The sequence below is a fragment of the Diabrotica virgifera genome, chromosome 7, assembly GCF_917563875.1.
Source record: "Diabrotica virgifera virgifera chromosome 7, PGI_DIABVI_V3a".
Classification (NCBI taxonomy): domain Eukaryota; kingdom Metazoa; phylum Arthropoda; class Insecta; order Coleoptera; family Chrysomelidae; genus Diabrotica; species Diabrotica virgifera.
Window position 1 is genome coordinate 131,102,739 of NC_065449.1, and position 26,092 is coordinate 131,128,830.

The window sequence follows — 26,092 nt, forward strand, 5'->3', positions numbered from 1 at the left end:
TTTTTAAATACTTTTGCATTATGGGTATATGTAATGGGGAATTTCTGGAGAATATATTATTAGGGAATAGTGGATATCCATTCCTCAACTACAACTACCGAATGACACCATTCCAGAATTTTCAGACAGAAGTTGTGTTTTTATAATCCATCACAAATCCCTTCAAGAATTGTTATTGAAAGAACATTTGGTATTGTGAAGAGATTTCCCATTTTACCATATGTAATGAGATGCAGCTTGTTCAGTTTTACATATTGCAGTAGTACATAATAGAGAAAACGTTGAAATACTGGCAAATGAGTGTGCTGTTGATATTGATATAGAAGCTGTGGCAGTACATTTTCAACCAGGAGCTAATCTAATGTGACTAAATTGTGTGTGTGTTTGTTTAAAATTATTGTTCGACATTTAAAGCTAGCGCTTAAACTAATTTTATTTTTATTGGACTGCAGTTTGTTAATAAATTTATAAATAAATATAAATATTATATTGGTGACTGATTTTAAGTATTTTATGATCATTAGCAGGTTTTAAATAATAAATTTATAAATATATACATACATGCTATTGGCGTTTGATCTTTTATCCATTTGGCCCTCTCTTTCTTTTCACCTCTGGATAACTAGTTATCAGGAAGTTTATCTGACAGATTAGATACTAATAGATATCTGACAGAGAAAAACTTCCCGTTAACTAGTTATCCGGAGCTGAAAAGACAGATACTAAGGATACTGTTATATAAACTTCCCAATAATTAGTTATCTGAAAATGAAAAGACCTCTAATCTGTCAGATAAACTTCCCGATATACAAAAAGATAATAGAAGAATTAAGCTTTATGCTGGTTTTTATTAATTTTTTTGGCAATGTTTAAATAAACAAGCTGATGGCATGAAATGGATCACGAACAAGGAGGAATGAAGAAGGAACTGGAGATTGTGTTTACCATTAAACGCATAAAACTGCAGTATCTGGGACACATATGATAAATCAGCACCGTTACTCCCTGCTGCAGTACATATTGCAAGGTACAGTCAAAGGTAAGCGAAGACCTGGTAGAGGGAGAATATCAATGGAACTGTTTCGAATCGCAGCTAGCAAGGTTACGATTGCTATATGATTTCCAACATTCGAAACGGATAAGAACCAAAAGAAGAAGATGGCATGAAAATGAAAGTGTATTAATACTTTTGATTAAAAACTTTATAGATTCTTATCTATAAAAGATTAAATTTTCAAAAATAAATACTTGAACCTTTGTTTTATTTTGTTAACCTGTTGTTATATATCTGTTGAATAGAACTCTATTTTGAATCTAGAATTTTAACAAATCCTAACTTTCATTAAAATTTATTGATCTTCAATCTCTTATATCTTCAATAAATATTTATTTCTATAGAAAAATGTAAAATATATTGAGTTTAATAAATGAGTTACTGATATTTTAAGTCTGATCATTGTAATTAGTAACAATTTAAAATTATTTAGGTAATATTCCTTTTTACAACTTCTTGTAATAACTCAAGCTTCAATAAAATGTTCTTTTCTATATTCGTTTGGGTCAAAACATCAATAATCTATATCTCAGAATATTACTTAGAGTTGTTTTTAATAAATAAAACCCAACATACAACTTTAATGATGAAAGTTTAATCAAATATCAATCCCACAATACATAAATTATCAATCCAAAGAAGCCACAAGATAAATTCAAAATACAAGTGAAGTTAGACCTTTCTTCACATTTTTGACACGTTATGTCAAAATAAAGGAACTTTTATTAAAATAATAGAGAGTTATTGCCACCGGCAAATAAAGGATCCTTTATTACAGGATACTTTAATAAAGGACAAATACAGGACGGGTCTAAAAGAGTGGTATTGCAAACGCAGTTAAAGAATCTTTTATTTTGACAAATGACATGAAATATTTTTGTGAATATAAAAATAACCTATAAAATTCCATTGGTCGATATAAATTAAAATAAGATAATTGAAGAGTAAAACGTTAAATTTAATTATTTTGTCATTTAAAGATGTTTAGAGAACAACATAATATATCCCATAATACTCATCGTTCAATAATATGGAAGTGCAATAAATTGGAAATACTATTTTAGGAGTTTTTAAATACTTTTGCATTATGGGTATATGTAATGGGGAATTTCTGGAGAATATATTATTAGGGAATAGTGGATATCCATTCCTCAACTACAACTACCGAATGACACCATTCCAGAATTTTCAGACAGAAGTTGTGTTTTTATAATCCATCACAAATCCCTTCAAGAATTGTTATTGAAAGAACATTTGGTATTGTGAAGAGATTTTACCATATGTAATGAGATGCAAGTTACCTTTTATTCAAAGAATAATATCAGCTTGTTCAGTTCTACATATTGCAGTAGTACATAATAGAGAAAACGTTGAAATACTGGCAAATGAGTGTGCTGTTGATATTGATATAGAAGCTGTGGCAGTACATTTTCAATCAGGAGCTAATCTAATGCGACTAAATTGTGTGTGTGTGTTTGTTTAAAATTATTGTTCGACATTTAAAGCTAGCGCTTAAACTAATTTTATTTTTATTGGACTGCAGTTTGTTAATAAATTTATAAATAAATATAAATATTATATTGGTGACTGATTTTAAGTATTTTATGATCATTAGCAGGTTTTAAATAATAAATTTATAAATATGTACATACATGCTATTGGCGTTTGATCTTTTATCCATTATGGCCCTCTCTTTCTTTCTTTTCACCTCTGGATAACTAGTTATCAGGAAGTTTATCTGACAGATTAGATACTAATAGATATCTGACAAAGAAAAACTTCCCGTTAACTAGTTATCCGGAGCTGAAAAGACAGATACTAAGGATACTGTTATATAAACTTCCCAATCATTAGTTATCTGAAAATGAAAAGACCTCTAATCTGTCAGATAAACTTCCCGATATACAAAAAGATAATAGAAGAATTAAGCTTTATGTTGGTTTTTATTAATTTTTTTGGCAATGTTTAAATAAACAAATACTGATGGCATGAAATGGATCACGAACAAGGAGGAATGAAGAAGGAATTGGAGATTGTGTTTACCATTAAACGCATAAAACTGCAGTATCTGGGACACATATGATAAATCAGCACCGTTACTCCCTGCTGCAGTATATATTGCAAGGTACAGTCAAAGGTAAGCGAAGACCTGGTAGAGGGAGAATATCAATGGAACTGTTTCGAATCGCAGCTAGCAAGGTTACGATTGCTATATGATTTCCAACATTCGAAACGGATAAGAACCAAAAGAAGAAGATGGCATGAAAATGAAAGTGTATTAATACTTTTGATTAAAAACTTTATAGATTCTAATCTATAAAAGATTAAATTTTCAAAAATAAATACTTGAACCTTTGTTTTATTTTGTTAACCTGTTGTTATATATCTGTTGAATAGAACTCTATTTTGAATCTAGAATTTTAACAAATCCTAACTTTCATTAAAATTTATTGATCTTATATCTTCAATCTCTTATATCTTCAATAAATATTTATTTCTATAGAAAAATGTAAAATATATTGAGTTTACTAAATGAGTTACTGATATTTTAAGTCTGATCATTGTAATTAGTAACAATTTAAAATTATTTACGTAATATTCCTTTTTACAACTTCTTGTAATAACTCAAGCTTCAATAAAATGTTCTTTTCTATATTCGTTTGGGTCAAAACATCAATAATCTATATCTCAGAATATTACTTAGAGTTGTTTTTAATAAATAAAACCCAACATACAACTTTAATGATGAAAGTTTAATCAAATATCAATCCCACAATACATAAATTATCAATCCAAAGAAGCGACAAGATAAATTCAAAATACAAGTGAATACCTTTCTTCACATTTTTGACACGTTATGTCAAAATAAAGGAACTTTTATTAAAATAAAGGTGTCCTCTAATTTTCCTTAAATACAGGCCGCCTGTATTTTATTAAAAGACAAAAATAAAAGACGCAATACTGCGCATGCTTATATGTCAAAATAAAGGATCTTTTATTACAGGTCGACTTAAAAGACGTTGGCAATAACTCTCTATTGGTGTCCTCTAATTTTCCTTAAATACAGGCGGCCTGTATTTTATTAAAAGACAAAAATAAAAGACGCAATACTGCGCATGCTTATATGTCAAAATAAAGGATCTTTTATTACAGGTCGACTTAAAAGACGTTGGCAATGGGTGCTATGATGTATCTTTACGTAAGCTGATTACGTACTATAAACTCGACTCGAATTACAGGCTGTAATCTCCAATAACACATGTACGTAAAATCGGTATGATGTATCAACGATATCCAAGCGGTTGCCTACCTTCGTACGTAATTTCTTTTAGGTAAACGCACGCGTAAACGTAATTTTTAAACTTTATTTCTAACTAAACTAAAATTATTTGCATAATGCCATTTAGTTAGGGTTAGGTTATGTATGGTATTAATAGGCCATTTCAAGACTTTGACGTTTATGACACTAATTGAAAGCTGGAAGGCAAACATTGAAATTATTTATATTTGTACCGCATTGAGTTTCTTAAGTTTTTTACGTTTAATAGTTTTTTTATAAAATAGTTATTGTTGTTATAAAATAGTGGTTTATATAATTGTTTTTATATAATAGTTTAATCGTTGTATAATAGTTTTTTATAGTTGTATTTTCCGAACATTTTGCTGTTGACTTCTGTAGCTTCCAGCTGTAGAAGTACTTTAACGACTGTATTTAGTTGTAAGCAGTGAATAAATAAACATAAGTAAATATTTTCAAAAGCTTTTGGTATATAGATCCATTTTCCCTCAAGGGGTATGAGTTAACCTACAGTAGAAAAAGTTTTTCAAGGGTGACAACATGGACAAATATAGTTACTTACATGGACATAGTTTTTTTTGTATTTGGAGCTTAGTAATAGTTTTTACACAGGTCAACAAATGAAGGCATTCAAGAGTTTAAATTCTTACAAATATTTTGAGGTAGGATTTGTATATAATTGTGGAGCTATAAAAATAAATAATTTCATCATAGTGGTTCACCCCAGATATCTTAAAAAATTGACCTTTTAAAGAATTTGTACAGTCGGAAAAATGAAAGAATACCCATGAACGGTCACGTCAAACAGGTACAATCACATATTTTGTATTTGCTGTTCTTTTTCTATAAATAACAAACGATTGAGATAGATTAATTATGTTAATAATATGTGATCGTTCATGGGTACTCTTTCATTTCTCCGACTGTACCTGCAGTGAAAAAATTTCAAGAGAAGAAACTGAGAATCTGCCGGAAGAGGTGAAATGTTTTTTGATTTTAGACAACGCTCCTGCTCATCCCTCTGAAAATATTCTATGATCAAAACATGGCAACTTTAGTTGTATGTTTTTGCCAAAAAATACATCGCTTATTCAACCCATGGATCAGGAAATAATTTTAGCAACAAAATGAATATATCGCAGAAAGTTTTTAGATGAAGTAATTGTATGATGAAGATAACACAGAAGATACAAGAGGGCAGCATACTTTGCAAAACTTAACTGTTACAATTTGAAATCAACAATTTGTTAAGTTTGCTACAGCATGGAAAGGCAGTTATTAAGGGGTTACATAGGTCTTGCGGGTAAAAAAAGTGACTTTTTAAAAAAATTATATCTTGGAAACTAAAAATTATTTTTATTTATAATTGGAACATGTAAAAGTATAGTACACTCAAAAAAATTTCAGCCAAATATATTCATTTTTGTAGAGTTGACTGCAGTTTTTCGACAACAGCCCTTTTTTGCGGTGAGCAGCATAACAAGTCCAGTCTCATCTGAAATTTCTTGTAGTTTATACCTCTGGTTAGTGAATGAACAAAGATTTTTTTATTAGATGAGGTCATTTTTGTTTTATCAAAAAAAAACTACTTTAAAAATGAGAAAAATTGGGGTCAAAAATGTGTTTAAACTTATGTAAAATCTTCAAATTTCATTTTTTTTAATTCCTTCGTTCATTTACTAGCCAGAGGTATAAACTACAAGAAACTTTTTGATTTCAAATGAGACTGGACTTAGTTATGCTGCCCACCGCAAAAAAACTTACTCTACAAAAATGAATATTTTTGGCTGAAACTTTTTTTGAGACTACCTTAAGTACTATACTTTTACATGTTCCAATTATAAATAAAAATAAATTTTAGTTTTCGAGATATAATTTTTTTAAAAAGTCACTTTTTTTACCCATAAGTTCTATGTAACCCCTTAAAAAATGTTTGATGGCCAAGATGCATACATATATTTAGAAGGAAAGTTCCTAATTTCTGTAGTATAATACATAATACCGAAGAGGAAGTAGCTCTAAGAGCCGGACTCGACTTGCGATTTGTAGTCGTGAAGATTGAACACATTCTTTCAAATAGAAGTCAATCCATGATTATTTAGTTACAAATGGATTGACTTGTATTTGAAACAATGTGTTCAATCTTCCTGATTACAAATCGCAAGTGGAGTGTGGTGCTAATAACACCAAAATATTCCATATATGTCCATAGAAGGTACACAGACATTGAAAAATTCCTGGAATATCCCTGAAAACACGTTCCCTGAACATCCCAGGAAAATCCTGTGTCAGAATTTTAAACATTACCTGAATGTCTTATTGGAACATTCCATGAATGTCCACGAATGTTCTTTGGACATTCAAAATATATTTTGTAGACATTCCCTGGATATACCAGAAATACAGTGATGAGCGCTCTAATAACCTGCAAAATAGCACAAAAGATGGAAAACATATTAAGTAGTGAGATAAAAAGAAATGAAACTAGTCGAGCTGGGAAATTTAGCAATATTAACTTATACATTTAGATTGTATTGATTGTGTACCACCTTCAGACGTATCAGACGAGTTTGGAAACTACCACTGTCACAGTGACAGTTTTAGTTGATCTACTCCTCTGATATGTGTAAAGGTGGGAAACAATCAATATAAAATAAAATTTAAAGGTTAATTTCGCTAAATTTCCCAGCTCGACTAGTTTCATTTCTTTTTATCTCACAACTAAATATGTTGCCCGTCTTTTGTGCTATTTTGCCGGTTATTAGGGCACTCATCACTGTACATCCTTGCTGATGTGACAATACCTCCTATCTGTTTTTTCATGAGTTTTGTAGGAGAGATGGAAAAACATGTTTTAAGGTCACCTCCTGTGTTCATATGTAAGTTTTGACTTGTTTTGTAGTTCATAGATAGTTTAATTTACTACAAAACAAGTCAAAAAATATCATATGAAAACAGGAGGTGACCCTAAGACAAGTTTTTAGTCTCACGAAACTCATGAGAAAACAGATAGGATGTATTATTACATCACTGACAATATGTGGCCATACCAATTAATACATCCTTGATAAATATAAACATTTTTATTGAACAAAATCTTTTCATACATTTTTTTAATGCAATTTACTGATATTCCTAAATATTTCAAAAAAATGTGTCACATTTGCTTTGTAAACCTTTCTTTTGCCTTTCGTAGCCACATATTCCGTTTCCTTCCTGGGTTTTTGTAGACCACTTCTCTCAGCTGATTCTAAAAAAATAAAATAAATGGTAATTTTTCTATCCTTTACAATTAACAATCAGAATAAATATTTACAGGTAATAATATGCATAAATAATAATATTTTGTATTTTGACAATGACGTCTGATTTGGAAGTCGAAAGATTAATAAAATTATTTTTTAAGTTAAATTGTGGCTTATTTCCCAATTAGAATAGTTAATTACAAAAATGCCTCAAATAACTAGCTTCAGAACAATAAATAATTCGTTTCATACCAACATTCGTCCAAAGTCAATTACACCTGTAGTACTTCCATGAAAAGATTCTTTAAGTGAATTTTGCATAGTTTTCTTTAAAATATCTCTATCAGGCCAGAACACAATTTTTTTTAAACCTAAGACACATCCCATATAGCACACAACGTCCGATGTACGTCCATATAACGTACATTTAAAGTCCAAACGTCCATGGACCAAAACCGGACGTACTATGTACGTACATTACGGGACGTCCATTGGACGTTTGATTTCAACGTACATTGGACATCCATTTGTGGTCCATGGATATTTTACACAAAACGTGACTATTATATTAAGTCCCAATACAAACTAAATGAGAATCTTTTTGACAACGTTGTCGCTCTTCGCGCTATCGGTCGTGAAAGGTATGTAGTATTATTAGGCAGGTACTTTTAGGGGATTATCGCTGTTAATTGTTGTGGAATACTGAAGGATGGTTTATTTATGATAATTCACAGAATGGCAAACGCGCTTGTAATATACAACAACGGTACTGACTCTAAAAATAGTTTGGAACAGAAACAGAACAGAGATTAAACCTCTTTTAATGTGCATGCTTCCTAGGGCGTCATTATCTGAATCTCGTCTTTATGAAAATACATCCTGTGATATATTTGTGTTTTCTGTTTATCGTGCAAGTGCAGTCGTGCATTAATGAAGTTCCTAGTTCCTATAATAAAGTATATATTATAATGAAGTTATAGTAAAGAGAAATAAAAAGGTCTTTTGTGTAATATTTTTAAGTATAAGTTTAGTATTATAAGGAACTATTTCCTATAAAGGCTTTTTGCTATGTATTCACAAAATTATGGATACTAGATTTCTTTCTGAAAAGTGCCCTACAAATGTCCATAAGACGTACATTGAATGTACATAAGGTGTACACTGAAAGCTTCAATACAACGTACAATGTACGTTTGTAGCGGACGTTCTATGGACGTCCAATTTTGTGAACTCTGGACATTCGTTGGACGTCCATCGGATGTCCATTGTACCTTAGCGGGACGTCCATTGGACGTTCCAATGTACACAGATGTACGTCCATTGGATGTCCATAAAACGTACTTGTGCTATCTGGGATTATATGCAAAGTATTTTTGAAATAAGTTGATACCGGGTAGGGTGAAATACTAAACCTATATCCCAAATCTTTATAATCTAAGTTTAAGCTTAGTTTAGCTAAAGTAAGCAATACTTGATCACTTGGTGACAAAACAGTATTTTGATGGCATTTGATAAATGGTGTAATATACTTTAAAGCTATTTTAAAAACATTGTAATTTGCTAAACCAGTATAATTTTTAGTTTTGGCATCATCATTTTCTATACTTTCACAAGATAAAGCTAATTTCTTAAGCTGATATTTAAAATCCTGTGTTAATGTTAATGACATAAAATGTATTTGTTAAATTTTCCATTGTAATATATGTTTGACTATTTGGCAAAATCTTGTCTTCTACTAAACTAGCTTTTATACCAAATAACTGCTATCTACCACTAACTATCCACTGTTTCTAAATCTACTAAAGTAACAGTAATGTATCATTAATGAAAAATGTGTAAAATCATAGACCTACCTAGTATTTGTAGAATATAAGACCAGTGAATATAGTCCAGTGTCTTATAAATCATTTCAAGAGGAATAAAAAAGCAATTTTTTCTTGTAGGTACCCTTTTCTTTTAATTCTCCTTTGGTACCTTAATTCCCATTTTAGATTTTGGGGAACTCATTTCATTGTGTTTATATACCCCATATTTATTGAAGGAACCCAATCTGGATTGTTATTATCAGTTAAGTCGGCTGGTTTTCCTACAAGATTAGACTGTTAACATCTTCAAAAATCGTTAATGTTCAAATGTTGTAACTTACCAGATATAAGATGATTACAGGGGAATTTCCATTTTGCTAGTAAAATCTTTATATTTTATTGCATTTTACCATTGTTGTTGTCTCTCAGATGATAACTATAACTTATTTAGTTAAATTGGTTCAGTTTTGTGCTTAGAATGTAGCACTGATGGTAAGTGGTAAAAGCTAACTTTATCACGATTACTTTGCATTTCACACTTCAAAACACAACACCAATGAGGCATATTATCTTTCCAAATTAATACTTCCAGAGAAAATGTTAAATTAATCTTTGTACAACAACTAAAATGATCTAAAACCATAAGAACCTGATAGAATAATATTCAATGTTTGCCTTCCAGTAGCCATATTGTTTTAATTTTGACAGCATCTTGGAACAGCCTATGATTATTATGTTATTAAAACGTTTTTAACTATTTTAAATGGGAAATAAGCCACAATTTTACTAAAAAAATGATTTTATTTAGATTATTATGAGTTATTAAAATCATTTTGTTATGTAAAATTGTGGCTTATTTCCCATTAAAAATAGGTAATTATTATAAAAATGCCACAAGGAAATAGCTTCAGAACAATTATTATGTTATTTTTTATTTGTGAAACCAAGTTGTTTGTGTGTTATACCTGTATTTGATTTTTAGTTTAATTAGTTGTTTAGTACTTCAATATATTATATCATAAAGTGAGTTCTTGTTTTTGTTCTAAGTAGCTTTCACTATTTCCTACTAACACTACATCATCAGGATACAGTAAGTACCAGGCAATGTTACCCTGCTAGGCCTTGATCTCGCATACAAAAATAAAGTTAATTCATAGAAAGCTGAAAATTTGTTATAATAGCTTAATGGTGTCTATTCGGACAAACTTTGATGTATGCAAACACTGGAAAAGGGGAAGTTTTAATTGTGGAACAGTTTAAAAATTTTGAATGTCAGATTAAAAAAACGTCCCATGTATTTTATCGGACAGAACATCCAATAGATTTGTTACCTATTCATTAAACTCTCATGCAAAATTCAGACTGCTATTACTAACCAACATGATTCCTGTCATTTGACATGTTCTTCGTGTTCCACTCATCAAAATGCCCAGTTGGTGATAAACACCAGTCTGATTTTTGCATGAGAATTTAATGAAATGGTAACAAATCAATTGGAAGTTCTGTCTGACAAAATACATGGAACGTTTTCATAGTCTGACGTTCCAAATTTTTAACCTGTTCCACAATTAAAACTGTTCCTATGCATCAAAGTTTGTCCAACTAGACACTGTTAAGCTATTAATAAATTTTACACTTGCTATTAAGCAACTTTCTTTTGGTATGTAGGATCCAGGTCTAAGCAGTTTCCTTGTTTACTGATCCAAAACTAATGAGTATAAATAAGAACTGAGAACTTACTGTGGCTCTCCCATATTTTGATGATGTGACTAAGTAGTTTTATTACCCTGTAGTTTGTTCATTATTGTATTTTTTTTTTCTAAACAGGTACAAATATACTGCTTCTCCATCGTTTAGCACTTGTCGTAACTTCCATAATTCTATTAAATAAACGTGTTAGCCAACTTCTTCCTATCTCTCCTGACGCCTTCCACACTTCCCCAGGAATATCCTCTGGTTCCCTTTTCTTTCTTTATTTTTTTGAAGTGCTTGAACCACTTCCTCGTGGTTAATGCGAGTTAACAATAAAATCAAGGTAGGAAGTATATATATATATTAGCATGTCTCTCAACTAGGATGGAAAAAATACAGTATGTTTAAGATATGCAACGGCAGACACGTGTCTTAGACTTATTAGCTATCATCAGTACAGTATAGCCAAGTTCGAATAGATCTGCATTAACCTTTCCTTGTTTGAAAAACTCTGAGAAAAAACATCGAGTTTCAAACATTCTAAACATTTGGCATTCCTTTCCTCAGGTAGCTGTAGCTTCCTCCTTGGATGTATTAGTTGTTATTCTGGAATCGTCAAGGTCTTCTAACATTATTGTCACAAATTGGTTGTAGTGCTCCTGTAGTGATCCTTTCCCAAGCTAACATACACCTATTCTAACTTTGCTATACAGTACTGATGACGCCTTATGAGTCAGAAACATGTGTCTATGGTTGCATTCCATCCTAAACATACTTTCTTTTTTTTCCATCGTCATTGCAAGATATGCTGATATATACTTCCTATCTTGATTTTACTATTAACTCACATCATTAACCTTCTCTTCCATCAGTTCTTGTACAAATGAGTTTGATAAGAAACAAACATCCATAGAGATATAAAAATGCAACAGTTGTTGCCTTAAAAAGATATCAACTAACAAGATTTAAGTAATGTAGCTAGTCAAATGAACCATTGAAAATGTAAATAAAAACATAAATCATTAGGTTTTTCAAAAACTGAGTACAGTTGACATTATGGCTAAGCTATTAAATATTTGGAAGTGTAACTCTTGGTTCCTGTTCTTCTTTAATATTAATAAACATTTATATCCTACATTTTCAATGGTTCATTTGACTAGCTACATTACTTATCTTGTTGATATCTTTTTAAGGTAACAACTATTGCATTTTTATATCTCTATGGATGTTTGTTTCTTATCAAACTCATTTGTAGATGAAGTGATGATGTTTACTGATAGGATTGAAGTAGCCGAATTTATCTTTTATTCTCTACCTATTGATTGAAGAACCCACCACTTTCAAGTGATCCTTATTTGATATAGACGGTGGAGAATAAAGGCAAAGAATATGGCTACTTCATCATTTACTGAAGATATTTTCGTTTACAAATCTGTAAACATCCTAGTAGGTATAGCATACAGCAATGTAGATGAAATGTTTATAGATTTGTAAACAAAACATCTTCACTAAATGGATAAAGTAGCTGAATTCTTATTCATAATCAACTTAAAGTGAACATTAACTAAAGTTCACTTTAACGTTGACATTTACCCATATGAATTGCATTGACAAGGGTACCAACTTAAAACTTAAAGTCCACTTTAACTGATTATGAAACCGGGCGTAGTCTTATATCTGTATTTTGAGGTTGCAGATATTAAGTTAAAGGGCAGGATAAAAAAACTCTGTTAACACATTCACGGACACGCTTCACATGTAGCCACATCTTACGGAGTAAGTGACTATATTATATGCAGTTGTGTCGGTGAATGTGTTAATATCAACCTTTCGCAAAATTTATTTGTTTCATCAAGTCTAAAATAAACTTATAATTATTTTCTCAGTAAATACAATGACATTAAGACGAAAAAGCATTGTATAAAATAAGGGACAACATAAAGTTTAGGGCAACGGCCATGCAGCAGCATGAATTTTGTGAACAGTGTTGCCATATCTGTTTATAATTTAGACATGAATTTAGACCTTGTGTAAAATGTTTTTTTTTTATAATTTAGATGTTTAAAATATTATAAAAAATATGTGTATTTTGAATAAATATATTTTGAATATTTTTTGTTATGAAAAGCTATAATTTTTTAATTTATACAAAGCAGGATTTATAGAATATATTCTAAATTATTTTTGTAAATTCACCCCTTATACATTATCAGATATACTTGGCAATGGGGCTAAAAATTTGATAACAGAAATGGTCATTTTGCAACAGATGGTCACCAGATGAAATTTTTTAACATTTCTTGATAAAATGTACCTGCAATTGTATTGTTTGTTAGTCTTTGCAGTTTGCTGGACTAAGTGCCCAGAAAGAATTTGTAGTGTTCAAATTAAATTTAAGAAAAATATAATGGCTACTTTTATTGTTGCTCCAGACGCAATTTTAAATAATAATCAAATGAGGGTAGAAACATGGAATTTGCGGCTACTGTTTGCACAAGAATCTACAGGTCGAGCAAGTCTCGTAAATTTCACGATTGCGAGCCACGCTTCACGCAACCGTGTTTGCGTACTTGTGTTTCGAGTTGCGTGGTCGTGCGGAGTTATATTTACCAAATTTAAATCCGTTCCAACATGCTGTCAAAATTAAATCAATATGTCTACTGGGTGTAAAAGATAAATTTTATTCTATCTGTTCTTAATGAGTTTTAGATAATTTTAGTTGTATTTCTTTGTAATTTTGTGTTGTACAAAGATTAATTTAACATTTTCTCTGGAAGTATTAAGTTAGAAAGATAATATGCTTCATTGGTGTTGTGTTTTGAAGTGTGAAATGCAAAGTAATTGTGATAAAGTCAAGATAAAGTTCACTTTTACACTGAACTCAATGGTTAAATGCAATACAATGTACAGGTTTTACTAGCGAAATGAAAATTTTCCTGTCCTGTCTGCTGTAATCATTTTATATCTGGTAAGTTACAATTACAACAGTAAGGATTTTTGAAGATGTTAACATTTTAATCTTATAGGAAAACCAGCCGACTTAATCGATAATAACAATATCCAGATTGGGTTCCTTCAATAAATATGGGCTATAAACACAATGAAATAAGTTCCCCAAAATCTAAAATGGAGTGGTATCAAAGGAGAATTAAAGGAAAAAATATTCATATTGAAATTATTTATAAGGCACTGGACTGTCTTAAATTCTACAATAATACTAGGTGGGTAAATGATTTTAGACATTTTTCATTAAGAGTAGATTAAGATTAAGTAGATTTTCATTCAGGAGATTTAAGACTTGTTTACACAGGTAGAGTAATGATGCAAGTACTTGATAGAGTAGAGTAACTCTACCTGTAAAAATGCTCAGCACAGTAGAATAGCTGGTAGAGTGTATAGTTGGAGTTAAAGTAGAGTGACTAGCAACCTATGGCAAAGTAACTACTCTATGACCACCACTACTGCCAAAATGTCTACTCGGCTGCACACTCTACCCATGGAACACGCTCAATTATGGCAGAATAGAGTAGGTAGGAGAGTACATGGGGGCGCTGTCATTCTGGCTGGAATTGTGTTTTGTGTAAATAGTGAAAATGAAGTTCACTGAAGATGAAACTTTAAAACTTGTAGAGCTATAATACGGCGAATACCAGTGTTTATGGAATTTAGGTAGTGTATACTACAGAAATAAAAGTTTGCAGCAAGCTGCAGAGGATGAAATCGTCGAAAGAATGGCAAAGGGGGCTTTGGAGTAAACGAGCTTAAGCAAAAAATTAAGAATTTAAGGTGCACTTATAATCAAGAGTGTTTAAAAATACAAAAATCGGTTTCACTATACTAGCATCAGTACTATACTTGTACTCTCCTCATGTGAATGGTATCAAGCCATTTTTGGTAGAGTACTACCGCTACTCTACTCTCCTCAAAACTCTACCCATGTAAACAAGTCTTTAGAAACAGTGGAAAATGAGGTAGCTAGTAGAGTAGTAGTAGAGTAAAATATACTGGTTTAGCAAATTACAATGTTTTAAGGTAATACAGTAGCGATAAACAGGTAGCCAAAACGTGTTCCAAGATTGTCACTGTAATTTTGAATATTTTTTCAAGGCATTTGGCACATGTATTCGTAAAATAATAAAGAATGGCGGTACAGAGCCCAATTTGAAAAATATATTAATATGTGGAAATTACTCTGTAATTATACAATATTTAAAAAACGAGCCTGTACCGCCATTAGAAGAACAAAAAAATACACTTTCTTCAAATAAACTTTTTTATCCGATGCCTAGATTTTGTGTAATTTTGGAACTACTAATGAAATAAAAAATTTTAGTAGTTCCAAAATAACACAAAATCGGATAGAAAAGTTGTATTTGAAGAAAGTGTATTTTTTTGTTCTTCTTAATGGCGGTACAAGCTCGTTTTTTTTATATTGTATTTAATTACAGAGTAATTTCCACATAATAATAATTTTTCAAATTGGGCTCTGTACCGCCATTCTTTATTATATTACGAATATGTGTGCCAAATATCTTGAAAAATATTCAAAATTACAGCCGCAATCTTGGAACACATTTTCGCTACCTGTTGATCGATACTGTTTCCTCTTAAGATAGTTTTAATAGTTATTTATGATATAAGTATTAAAAGTACAATTTTAAGACGCGCATGTGAAAGTTAACTTGAAAAAATAATTTTATTAATGTTTTGACTTCCACATCAGATGTCATTGTCAAAATCAAAATATTTATTATTATTAGGTTTGTTCTAGCAAACAGTCAAACTAGTCAAAAACCATCAGCAAACAGTTGGTCAGTAAAAGAACATAATACTGTCACCAGTGCGATCCCCTCTACTCGCGCTGGTCCACTATTCGCTGATGGTTTCAAACTGATGCTAGAACAAACCTATTATTATTATGCATATCATTATCTGTAAATAATATTTCTTCTGATTGTTAATTGTAAAGGATAGAAAAATTACCATTTATTTCATTTTTTTTAGAATCAGCTGAGAGAAGTGGTCTACAAAAAACCAGGAAGGAAACGGAATATGTGGCTACGAAAGGCAAAAGAAAGGTTTACAAAGCAAATGTGACACATTTTTTTGAAATATTTAGGAATATCAGTAAATTGCATTAAAAAAATGTATGAAAAGATTTTGTTCAATAAAAATGTTTATATTTATCAAGGATGTATTATTTGGTATGGCCACATATCGTCAGTGATGTAATAAGTTTTTTCTGTTTTTTCATGAGTTTTGTAAGAGAGACTAAAAACTTGTTTTAGGGTCACCTCCTGTTTTCATATGATATTTTTTGACTTGTTTTGTAGTAAATTAAACTATCTATGAACTACAAAACAAGTCAAAACTTACATATGAACATAGGAGGTGACCTTAAAACATGTTTTTCCATCTCTCATACAAAACTCATGAAAAAACAGATAGGAGGTATTGTCACATCAGCAAGTGCCCTAATAACCGGCAAAATATGGGCAACATATTTAGTTGTGAGATAAAAAGAAATGAAACTAGTCGAGCTGGGAAATTTAGCGAAATTAACCTTTAAATTTACGTTATATTGATCCCACCTTTACACATATCGGAGGAGTATGTCAACTAAAACTGTCACTGTGACAGTGGTAGTTTCCAAACTCGTCTGATACGTCTGAAGGTGGTACACAATCAATACAATCTAAATGTATAAGTTAATATCGCTAAATTTCCCAGCTCAACTAGTTTCATGCCTTTTTATCTCACTACTTAATACATCTTTTGTGCTATTTTGCCGGTTATTAGAGCGCTCATCACTGTATTTCTGGTATATCCAGGGAATGTCTACAAAATATATTTTGAATGTCCAGAGAACATTCGTGGACATTCATGGAATGTTCCAATAAGACATTCAGGTAATGTTTAAAATGCTGACACAGGATTTTCCTGGGATGTTCAGGGAACATGTTTTCGGGGATATTCCAGGAATTTTTCAATGTCTGTGTACCTTCTATGGACCTATATGGAATATTTTGGTGTTATTACCGCCGCACTCCACTTGCGATTTGTAATCAGGAAGATTGAACACATTGTTTCAAATCAAGTCAATCCATTTGTGACTAAATAATCATGGATTGACTTCTATTTGAAAGAATGTGTTCAATCTTCACAACTACAAATCGCAAGTGGAGTCCGGCGCTTAGGGCTACTTCCTCTTCGGTATTATGTATTATACTACAGAAATCAGGAACTTTCCTTCTAAATATATGTATGCATCTTGGCCATCAAACATATTCTTCCAAACATTTTTTTAAGGGGTTACATAGGTCTTGTGGGTAAAAAAAGTGACTTTTTAAAAAAATTATATCTCGAAAACTAAAATTTATTTTTATTTATAATTGGAACATGTAAAAGTATATAGGTCTGGATCCCGCGTATGAAAAAAAAGTTGATTAATAGCAAGCTGAAAATTTGTTAATAGCTTAAGGGTGTCTAGTCGAATAAATTTTGATATATGGGAACACTGAAACAGGGGTAGTTTTAATTGTGGAACAGGTTAAAAATTTGGAACGGTCACAGCACGAAAACGGCACATTTATTTTGTCCGACAGAACAGACTTAAACTCTCCGAACAGAGATTAAACTCTCATGAAAAAATCAGACTGCTATTTATTACCTGTCATAATTCCTGTCATTTGACATATTCTACATGTTCCACTCATTAAAACGCCCATTTGGTGATAAATAGCAGTCTGATTTTTGCATGAGAGTTTAATCTCTGTTCGAAGAGTTTAAGTCTGTTCTGTCGGACAAAATAAATGTGCCGTTTTCGTGCTGTGACCGTTCCAAATTTTTAACCTGTTCCACAATTAAAACTACCCCTGTTCCAGTGTTCACACATATCAAAGTTTATTCGACTAGACACCCTTAAGCTATTAACAAATTTTCAGCTTGCTATTAATCAACTTTTTTTTCATACGCGGGATCCAGACCTAATAGTACTTAAGGTAGTCTCAAAAAAAGTTTCAGCCAAAAATATTCATTTTTGTAGAGTTTAAGTTTTTTTGCGTTGGCAGCATAACTAGTCTCATCTGAAATCAAAAAGTTTCTTGTAGTTTATACCTCTGGCTAGAATATGAACGAAGGAATTAAAAAAAATGAAATTTGAAGATTTTACATAAGTTTAAACACATTTTTGACCCCAATTTTTCTCATTTTTAAAGTAGTTTTTTTTTATAAAACAAAAATGACCTCATCTAATAAAAAATCCTTTGTTCATTCACTAGCCAGAGGTATAAACTACAAGAAACTTTGATTTCAGATGAGACTGGACTTGTTATGCTGCTCACTGCAAAAAAGGGCTGTTGTCGAAAAATTGCAGTCAACTCTACAAAAATGAATATTTTTGGCTGAAATTTTTTTGAGAGTACTATACTTTTACATGTTTCAATTATAAATAAAAATAATTTTTAGTTTCCAAGATATAATTTTTTTAAAAAGTCACTTTTTTTACCTGCAAGACAACAACTTAACAAATTGTTGATTTCAAATTGTAACAATTGTTTTGCAAAGTATGCTGCCCTCTTGTATTTTCTGTGTTATCTTCATCATACAATTACTTCATCTAAAAACTTTCTGCGATATATTCGCAACAACAAAAACAAACAAAACAAAAAAAAATAAAACAAAAGTTTAACCACCTTCACACCACAGAATCAAGCAATCAAGTTACACAAATTTTCAAACACCTCACCTGACACTGACACAGCGTCAAAAGTAGGCCTGATACAGAGTACGATTGCGCGAATTGGTAAAATAACTCCGCACGACCACGCAACTCGAAACACAAGTACGCAAACACGGTTGCGTGAAACGTGGCTCGCAATCGTGAAATTTACAAGACTTGCTCGACCTGTAGATTCTTGTACTGTTTGCTGCCTTATTTAGTAGTGTGTATGACTGTTTGGTGTGGTGTGCCATGCGGCAATTGATTAAAAACACAGTGCTGTGCAATGTATGCAACATACACAAGACACTGGTTAAACGCACTGGTCGTGTAGACGAGTTTATGTGGAAATGTAAACAATGCAAGACGTCTACACATCAGTTCGAAAAGGTTCATTTTTTGCGAGAAGTCATTTAGCTATTTCCCAGATAATGATAATATTATACGGATTTGCAAATGACTTCCCGCAAAAAGTAATCTCTAAGGAAACATCACTGTCTGCCCCTACTGTTATCGACTGGTGCAATTTCTGCAGAGAAGTGTGCAGTACATATCTAGAGCAACATCCTGTGGAATTAGGAGGGTTCGATGAACATGGAGAACCAGTCACGGTGGAAATGGACGAAACCATGTTTTTCCACAGGAAGTACCATCGAGGACGGGCCTTTGGGAACAGACAGTGGGTTTTTGGAATGATAGAAAGGAACAGTGGAAAACTGTTCCTTACACCAGTGCAGGCACGGAACGAAGAGACACTGCTGCCCATTGTATCAAGGTATGTTAATATTACATATTTATATTTAGTAGTAGAATACAATGATATTCATTTTAGAACAATTCTACCGGGGACATTAATTGTCACTGATGGATGGGGATCCTATAGAAATATTGGTCGCTTGGATGGGGGTGTGTATGAACACAGAACAGTTATTCATCAGAATAATTTCGTCGATCCAAATAATGACAGTGTTCATACACAAACTATAGAGAGCGTTTGGATGCGGTCTAAGAAGAAGCTCCGTAGACAATGCGGGACTTCCATGGATTTGTTTCCATCGTACCTCCAAGAGTTTGTGTGGAGGGAACGAATAAAGGATAAAGACCCATTTGTGGAATTGTTATTATGCATTTTAGAACAATATTTAGTTTAGTAAAATTTAAGTTCAGTTTAATTTAGTGTATTATTAGTTTTATTTCATAGGTTAGTTTATTCATTTAAGTTAGTTTCTTTTTATTTTTTAGAGTTTATAGTCTACAGTTTAAGTTAGTTTCTTTTTATTACTATTTAGTATTTTAGATATTTTATTTTTTAGAGTTTACAGTCTACAGTTTAAGTTAGTTTCTTTTTATTACTATTTACGCCCGGTTTCATAATCAACTTAAAGTGAACATTAACTAAAGTTCACTTTAACGTTGACATTTACCCATATGAATTGCATTGACAGGGGTACCAACTTAAAACTTAAAGTCCACTTTAACTGATTATGAAACCGGGCGTTAGTATTTTAGATATTTTATTAGTTACAGTTTAGAAATCTTCACATTAATGCTTTTAATATATTTTCTGATTTATATCTAACATTTGTTTTGATTTTTAAATTATATGTTACATTCTTATTCAATTTTGAATTTTAGATGTTACAGTAAGAAATATTTTACAACATGGCAACACTGTCAGTGTTTTTAGATTACCTCAAATGTCAACTACAAATTGGTTATGTTTGGTTGCCCTAAACTTGATGTTGTCCAAAATAAGCATAACAACTTACAACATGAGGTTAGTCCATTAAGTTTTAAACATTATCACTAAACATAAACATAAAAAATATAAGATTGTTGATCTATTAGTAATTACAATGTATTGTTTAATTTTATCTCACAGTAATAGTTTATGGCACTGAAATATCTCATAAAAAGTTTCGGATTACTTGTCCTGTGTTTCAAACGGATTACTGGTTATCTCGTAACGGATGTCACTCTAGATTTAAATTATGTCTTTCTGCCACAGCATTTAAAAGTTCATAATAACAGATTTACAAAATTCATCTTTTCAAAATATAAACATTAAACTTAAAAACAAAGCAAAAAGTTAGGTTAACATGAATTAACTGACAGTCAAGACATAAGACATGACAGAATACACTTTACGTTTTGATGACTGTAATCTGATGTACGTAATTCTGAACTTTACACATGTGTGTAATCACTTTACGTAAATGATACATTAGGTTTGTTCCAACACGACCGAGAACCGTCACGAAACGGTAACGCTCCTGCGCAGTAAAGAAAATCCGTTCCAACAAAAATATGATCGTCATCGGATCGTTCTTTTCACTGTTCCAACAAGAATTGTGATCTTTCGGTGACGGTTTCGTGATGATCATTTCAGTAATCGGGCAAATGCATAATGTGCTGGTTGGACTGACTTGAGCACTAGGATTTAAAGTTGGATTTATAGTTTGACGTAGCGTAGACGTAGACGCAACGTAGACGTAAGAAACGGACTGGAGACGGAAGAAAATATTATGTCAATTTATAGATCGACGTAGCGGAATTTTTGCGCATGAGTAGAAAGAGTAAACAATGACTTAATTCTAATTCAACAACATAGCCTATAAATTATAGGAACAGTAAACAAACTTTGTGTTTATTTATTTATACTTATACTATTATTTATTATAATATTTATCTGTTTTGTGTGTTACATGGATTAGGAAATAAACGAAAGTATGCTCTTTGGTGCAGCATGCCGTGGGATTTCCAACTATTTTGTTTCATTTCCTGGTCTTTAAATGTTTATTGGATTTACCTATCGTATAATATGTGTGGATAACCACGAATTAGGCTAATAAACAACTCATATTATTTATCTGAAATATTGAAATGACTCTATGATATATTTTTATTAAATTAATAACTTAACATCCATTGTATTAACAAATAATTAACAAAATTCGAATATGTTGACAATCAACTTTTTACACAACACAAGGAATGAGGGGGCGGGGCGGGTCCACTTTGAGTGACAGAACAAAATTCAGCCTTATGATTGGCCAGACGGAAGAAACGCACTGTAAAAGATGAAAGTTGGTCATCTCTTATGTTACGTTACGTTTCTCTTACGTTCCGTCAGGCGCTTGCGTTCATCTATAAACACGAGTACACAAAATTCGGTGTTGATCTTTTCCAGTGCGTCTCCGTTGCGTCTACGTCTACGCTACGTCAAACTATAAATCCAACTTAATTCTTTAAATTTTTTGAGCCTTTGATCGACTAAAAGCACACAAGCTGTCACCAACAAAAATGACAAATATATGATTACCGTCATGGGACGATAACTGGGCGATACAATTACGAACATGCGCACAACAAACGGTACAAGTAGTTTCGTGACGGTTTCTGGGCCGTCCAAAAGTTCATGTTGGAACAAACCTATCATAGCCCCCAATAGGGCTTTTCATTCACAGTCATTTGTTTCGAGCTTCTGTCATGTGTCACATAATATTAATATATCTACGTCATACGTTATTGATATATACCAATGATACAAACCAAAGACGTATGACGTAGATATATTAATATTATGTGACACATGACAGAAGCTCGAAACAAATGACAGTCGATGAAAAGCCCTATAACTCTCTCTCTAATTGACCAAGCTATGCAAGGCCAAATTTGACGTGTTCTCAAAGCACAATTTGACATCCAAATTTGTTCGTTATTAACATGACGTCAATAAATTCGTGAATTTCTTGAAAGCAAAATTTTCTTGTCCTCAAAAAAATTTAAGGAACTTGGAATAAATGTTGTAAAAATGTCAATATTTTCAGTGGTACCAATGCAATGATTTTTTTATTAGAAGCTTTTGAATGTCGTTTGTTTCTTTGTTTGTGTAAAGTGTTTGATTTGAAACAGAATAGAATAGAACAGATTAATAAAATAAATAAAATAGAGAGAAAGATTAGAATAGATATATAGTATAGAGAGACTTGAAATAGAATAGAGTAGAATATAATAGAATAGATGTAATATATATGTAGATACTTACTAATAAAGTATTTGATTTAAAACAGAATACAGTAGAATGTAACAGATTAAATGAAATATATAGATAGATTAGAATAGATATATAGTATAGAATAAAGTAAAATATAATATAATAGGTGAAATGATTGTGAAAAGCAATATTTAAGTACCTAGGATCGGTATTACAGAGTAATGGAGAAATAGATCGAGATGCATACAGTAGAATTAGGGCTGGATGGATGAAGTGGAAAGAAACGAGTGGTGTGTTGTGTGACAGAAAAATTCCAATGAAGCTGAAGGGAAAATTCTATAAAACAGCCATAAGACCGGCTATGATGCACGGAACTGAATGTTGGGCAGGGAAAAAGAAAGCGGAACAACGAATGCATGTGGCGGAAATGAGAATGCTTAGATGGATGAGTGGAGTGACAAAGAAGGATAAAATTAGAAATGAGTATATTAGGGAAGTCTAGGTGTGGCACCAATTGATGCCAAAATGAGAGAGCATAGGTTAAGATGGTTTGGTCATGTTCAACGTCGAGACGTTAATCACCCAATACGAAGAATAGCTGAGTGCAGATTCCTGGAAGGAGTAGGAGAGGAAGACCAAAGAAGACGATAAGGCAGGACATGTTGGTAAAGGGGATTAACATTGATATGACCCAAGATAGAATTGTGTGGAGAAATGCAATTAGGGAAGCCGACACTGCATAGGGATAAGGCAAAGAGAATGATGATGATGATAATAGGTGTAATGTGTAGATACTTATATAGAATAGGTTTGAAATAGAGTAGAATATAATAGAATAAAGAGACTATATACCTACATAGATACATCCCTAATAGCACAAGGATGTCCTTCACGGACTTTAGGGAGGTCCGTTTTCGTCCAAGGAACGTCCTATTTTGGTCCAAATGTCGCGCTACCGAATGTCCGTTGGACGTCCACTTCCCAGATAGCACAAGTACGTTTTATGGACATCCAATGGACGTACATCTGTGTACATTGGAACGTCCAATGGACGTCCCGCTAAGGTACAATGGACATCCGATGGACGTCCAACGAATGTCCAGAGTTCACAAAATTGGACGTCCATAGAACGTCCGCATTGTACGTTGTATTGAAGCTTTCAGTGTACACCTTATGTACATTCAATGTACGTCTTATGGACATTTGTAGGGCACTTTTCAGAAAGAAATCTAGTATCTATAATTTTGTGAATACATAGCAAAAAGCCTTTATAGGAAATAGTTCCTTATAATACTAAACTTATACTTAAAAATATTACACAAAAGACCTTTTTATTTCTCTTTACTATAACTTCATTATAATATATACTTTATTATAGGAACTAGGAACTTCATTAATGCACGACTGCACTTGCACGATAAACAGAAAACACAAATATATCACAGGATGTATTTTCATAAAAACGAGATTCAGATAATGACGCCCTAGGAAGCATGCACATTAAAAGAGGTTTAATCTCTGTTCTGTTTCTGTTCCAAACTATTTTTAGAGTCAGTACCGTTGTTGTATATTACAAGCGCGTTTGCCATTCTGTGAATTATCATAAATAAACCATCCTTCAGTATTCCACAACAATTAACAGCGATAATCCCCTAAAAGTACCTGCCTTAATACTACCTTTCACGACCGATAGCGCGAAGAGCGACAACGTTGTCAAGAAGATTCTCATTTAGTTTGTATTGGGACTTAATATAATAGTCGCGTTTTGTGTAAAATATCCATGGACCACAAATGGATGTCCAATGTACGTTGAAATCCAACGTCCAATGGACGTCCCGTAATGTACGTACATAGTACGTCCAGTTTTGGTCCATGGACGTTTGGACTTTAAATGTACGTTATATGGACGTACATCGGACGTTGTGTGCTATATGGGTTAAGGTCCGAAGGGGCGTACATTGGACTTTAATCGGACGTCCTAGGGGACGTAAATTGGACCTTAACAGGACGTCCTATTTTGGTCCAAATGCCACGTTGCCAAAAGTCCAATGGACGTCCACCTAACGTCCGAGGGGACGTTCAGTGAACGTCAATTGGACCTTCATAGGACGTCCCAGTTTGGTCCAATGTCTTGCTGCCGAACGTCCATCTAACGTCCTGAGAGGACCTCCGGTGGACGTCTAGCATCGATATTTAGACCTGTGGAGAATGTATGGTGGGAAATAAAAAATATATTTTTAAGGAACTTATATATTACATCTTATATTAAATTACAATTATTGGATATTACATTATTTACATTAAATTACAATACACTTCTCCAAGAAATTAACGCACCACCTTAAAAATAGGGCATTTTTGATGTCTCGAATTTTCTAAACCTGTTGTCCCATCTGAGTGATTTTTTTATAATATAGCCTAGGCTATAGGTTACATCCTTAAGCTTGTCATGCACTGGGAGCTATACTGTAATATATGTATATTATATCATATCGCTCTCTATAGTAATGAGTGAGCCTGCAGACAGGGAACTAATGGTTCCGTATGTGCAGGCTCACTCATTACTATAGAGAGCGATGTGATATAATATATATTACAGTATAGCTCCCAGTGCATGACAAGCATAAGGAAGTAACCTGTAGCCTCAGGCTATATTATTATAAAAAAATCACTTAGATGGGACAACAGGTTTAGGAAATTCGAGACATCAAAAATGCCCAATTTTTAAGGTGGTGCGTAATGCACTGTATATATAGGTAAACTTATATACAGGCTGTAACAAAAATAAAGTTTTTGTGTTTATTTAGTTGGCTATAGTGTACAATAATCTAGAATATTTTGAACAAACTAAAAACACGAATAAGTCATCGAAAAATTAATAAAAAGGTCTTAAAATGCTTGGTTAGATATTAAGATCTAGTTAAAAAAAACCAAAAACTGTATATTTTCTACAGAACGTAGATTATGAATTTTTAAGCCAGCTAATCCCATTTATTATACAGGGTGTCCCGAAAAGATTGGTCGTAAATTAAATCACATATTCTGGGACCAAAAATAATTTGAATGAACCTAACTTACCTTAGTACAAATATGCACACAAAAAAAGTTACAGCCCTTTGAAGCTACAAAATGAAAATTGATTTTTTCGAATATATCGAAAACTATTAAAGATTTTTTATTGAAAATGGACATGAAGCATTATTATGTTCAACTTTAAATTTGCAATGTATATAAATTTTGCAGTTAATTGTTTTTGTCTTTGGATTTATATCTTATTTACT

The 26,092-nt window shown here is 32.1% G+C and overlaps 1 protein-coding gene and 1 long non-coding RNA gene across 4 annotated transcripts; one reads left to right on the forward strand and one right to left on the reverse strand.

The window, feature by feature from the left end:
* Window positions 1-7,310: 7,310 nt before the first annotated feature.
* On the reverse strand, window positions 7,311-13,118 carry LOC126888156 (uncharacterized). 3 transcript variants are annotated; one of them, XR_007699426.1, is made up of 4 exons: window positions 11,943-13,117; window positions 11,143-11,399; window positions 9,451-10,035; window positions 7,312-7,602 (listed from the first exon to the last, which is right to left on the reverse strand). It is a non-coding gene; the product is annotated as an uncharacterized LOC126888156 (long non-coding RNA). The 3 variants fall into 3 exon arrangements; XR_007699425.1 differs by having other exon boundaries at window positions 7,311-7,602; window positions 9,451-10,124; window positions 11,143-13,118; XR_007699424.1 differs by having other exon boundaries at window positions 7,314-7,602; window positions 11,143-13,031.
* Window positions 13,119-19,173: 6,055 nt separating this feature from the next.
* Window positions 19,174-19,965, forward strand: LOC126888610 (uncharacterized). Its single transcript, XM_050656967.1, has 2 exons — window positions 19,174-19,589; window positions 19,647-19,965. Exons 1-2 carry the CDS (start codon window positions 19,174-19,176, stop codon window positions 19,963-19,965), a joined length of 735 nt encoding a protein of 244 aa, XP_050512924.1.
* The last annotated feature ends 6,127 nt before the right edge of the window (window positions 19,966-26,092 follow it).

Coding starts and splice junctions, on each gene's coding strand:
- LOC126888610 (XM_050656967.1), top strand. CDS start 19,174: ATGCAAGACGTCTACACATCAGTTCGAAAAGGTTCATTTTTTGCGAGA. Junction 19,590..19,646: donor CTGCTGCCCATTGTATCAAG/GTATGTTAATAT, acceptor TATTCATTTTAG/AACAATTCTACCGGGGACAT.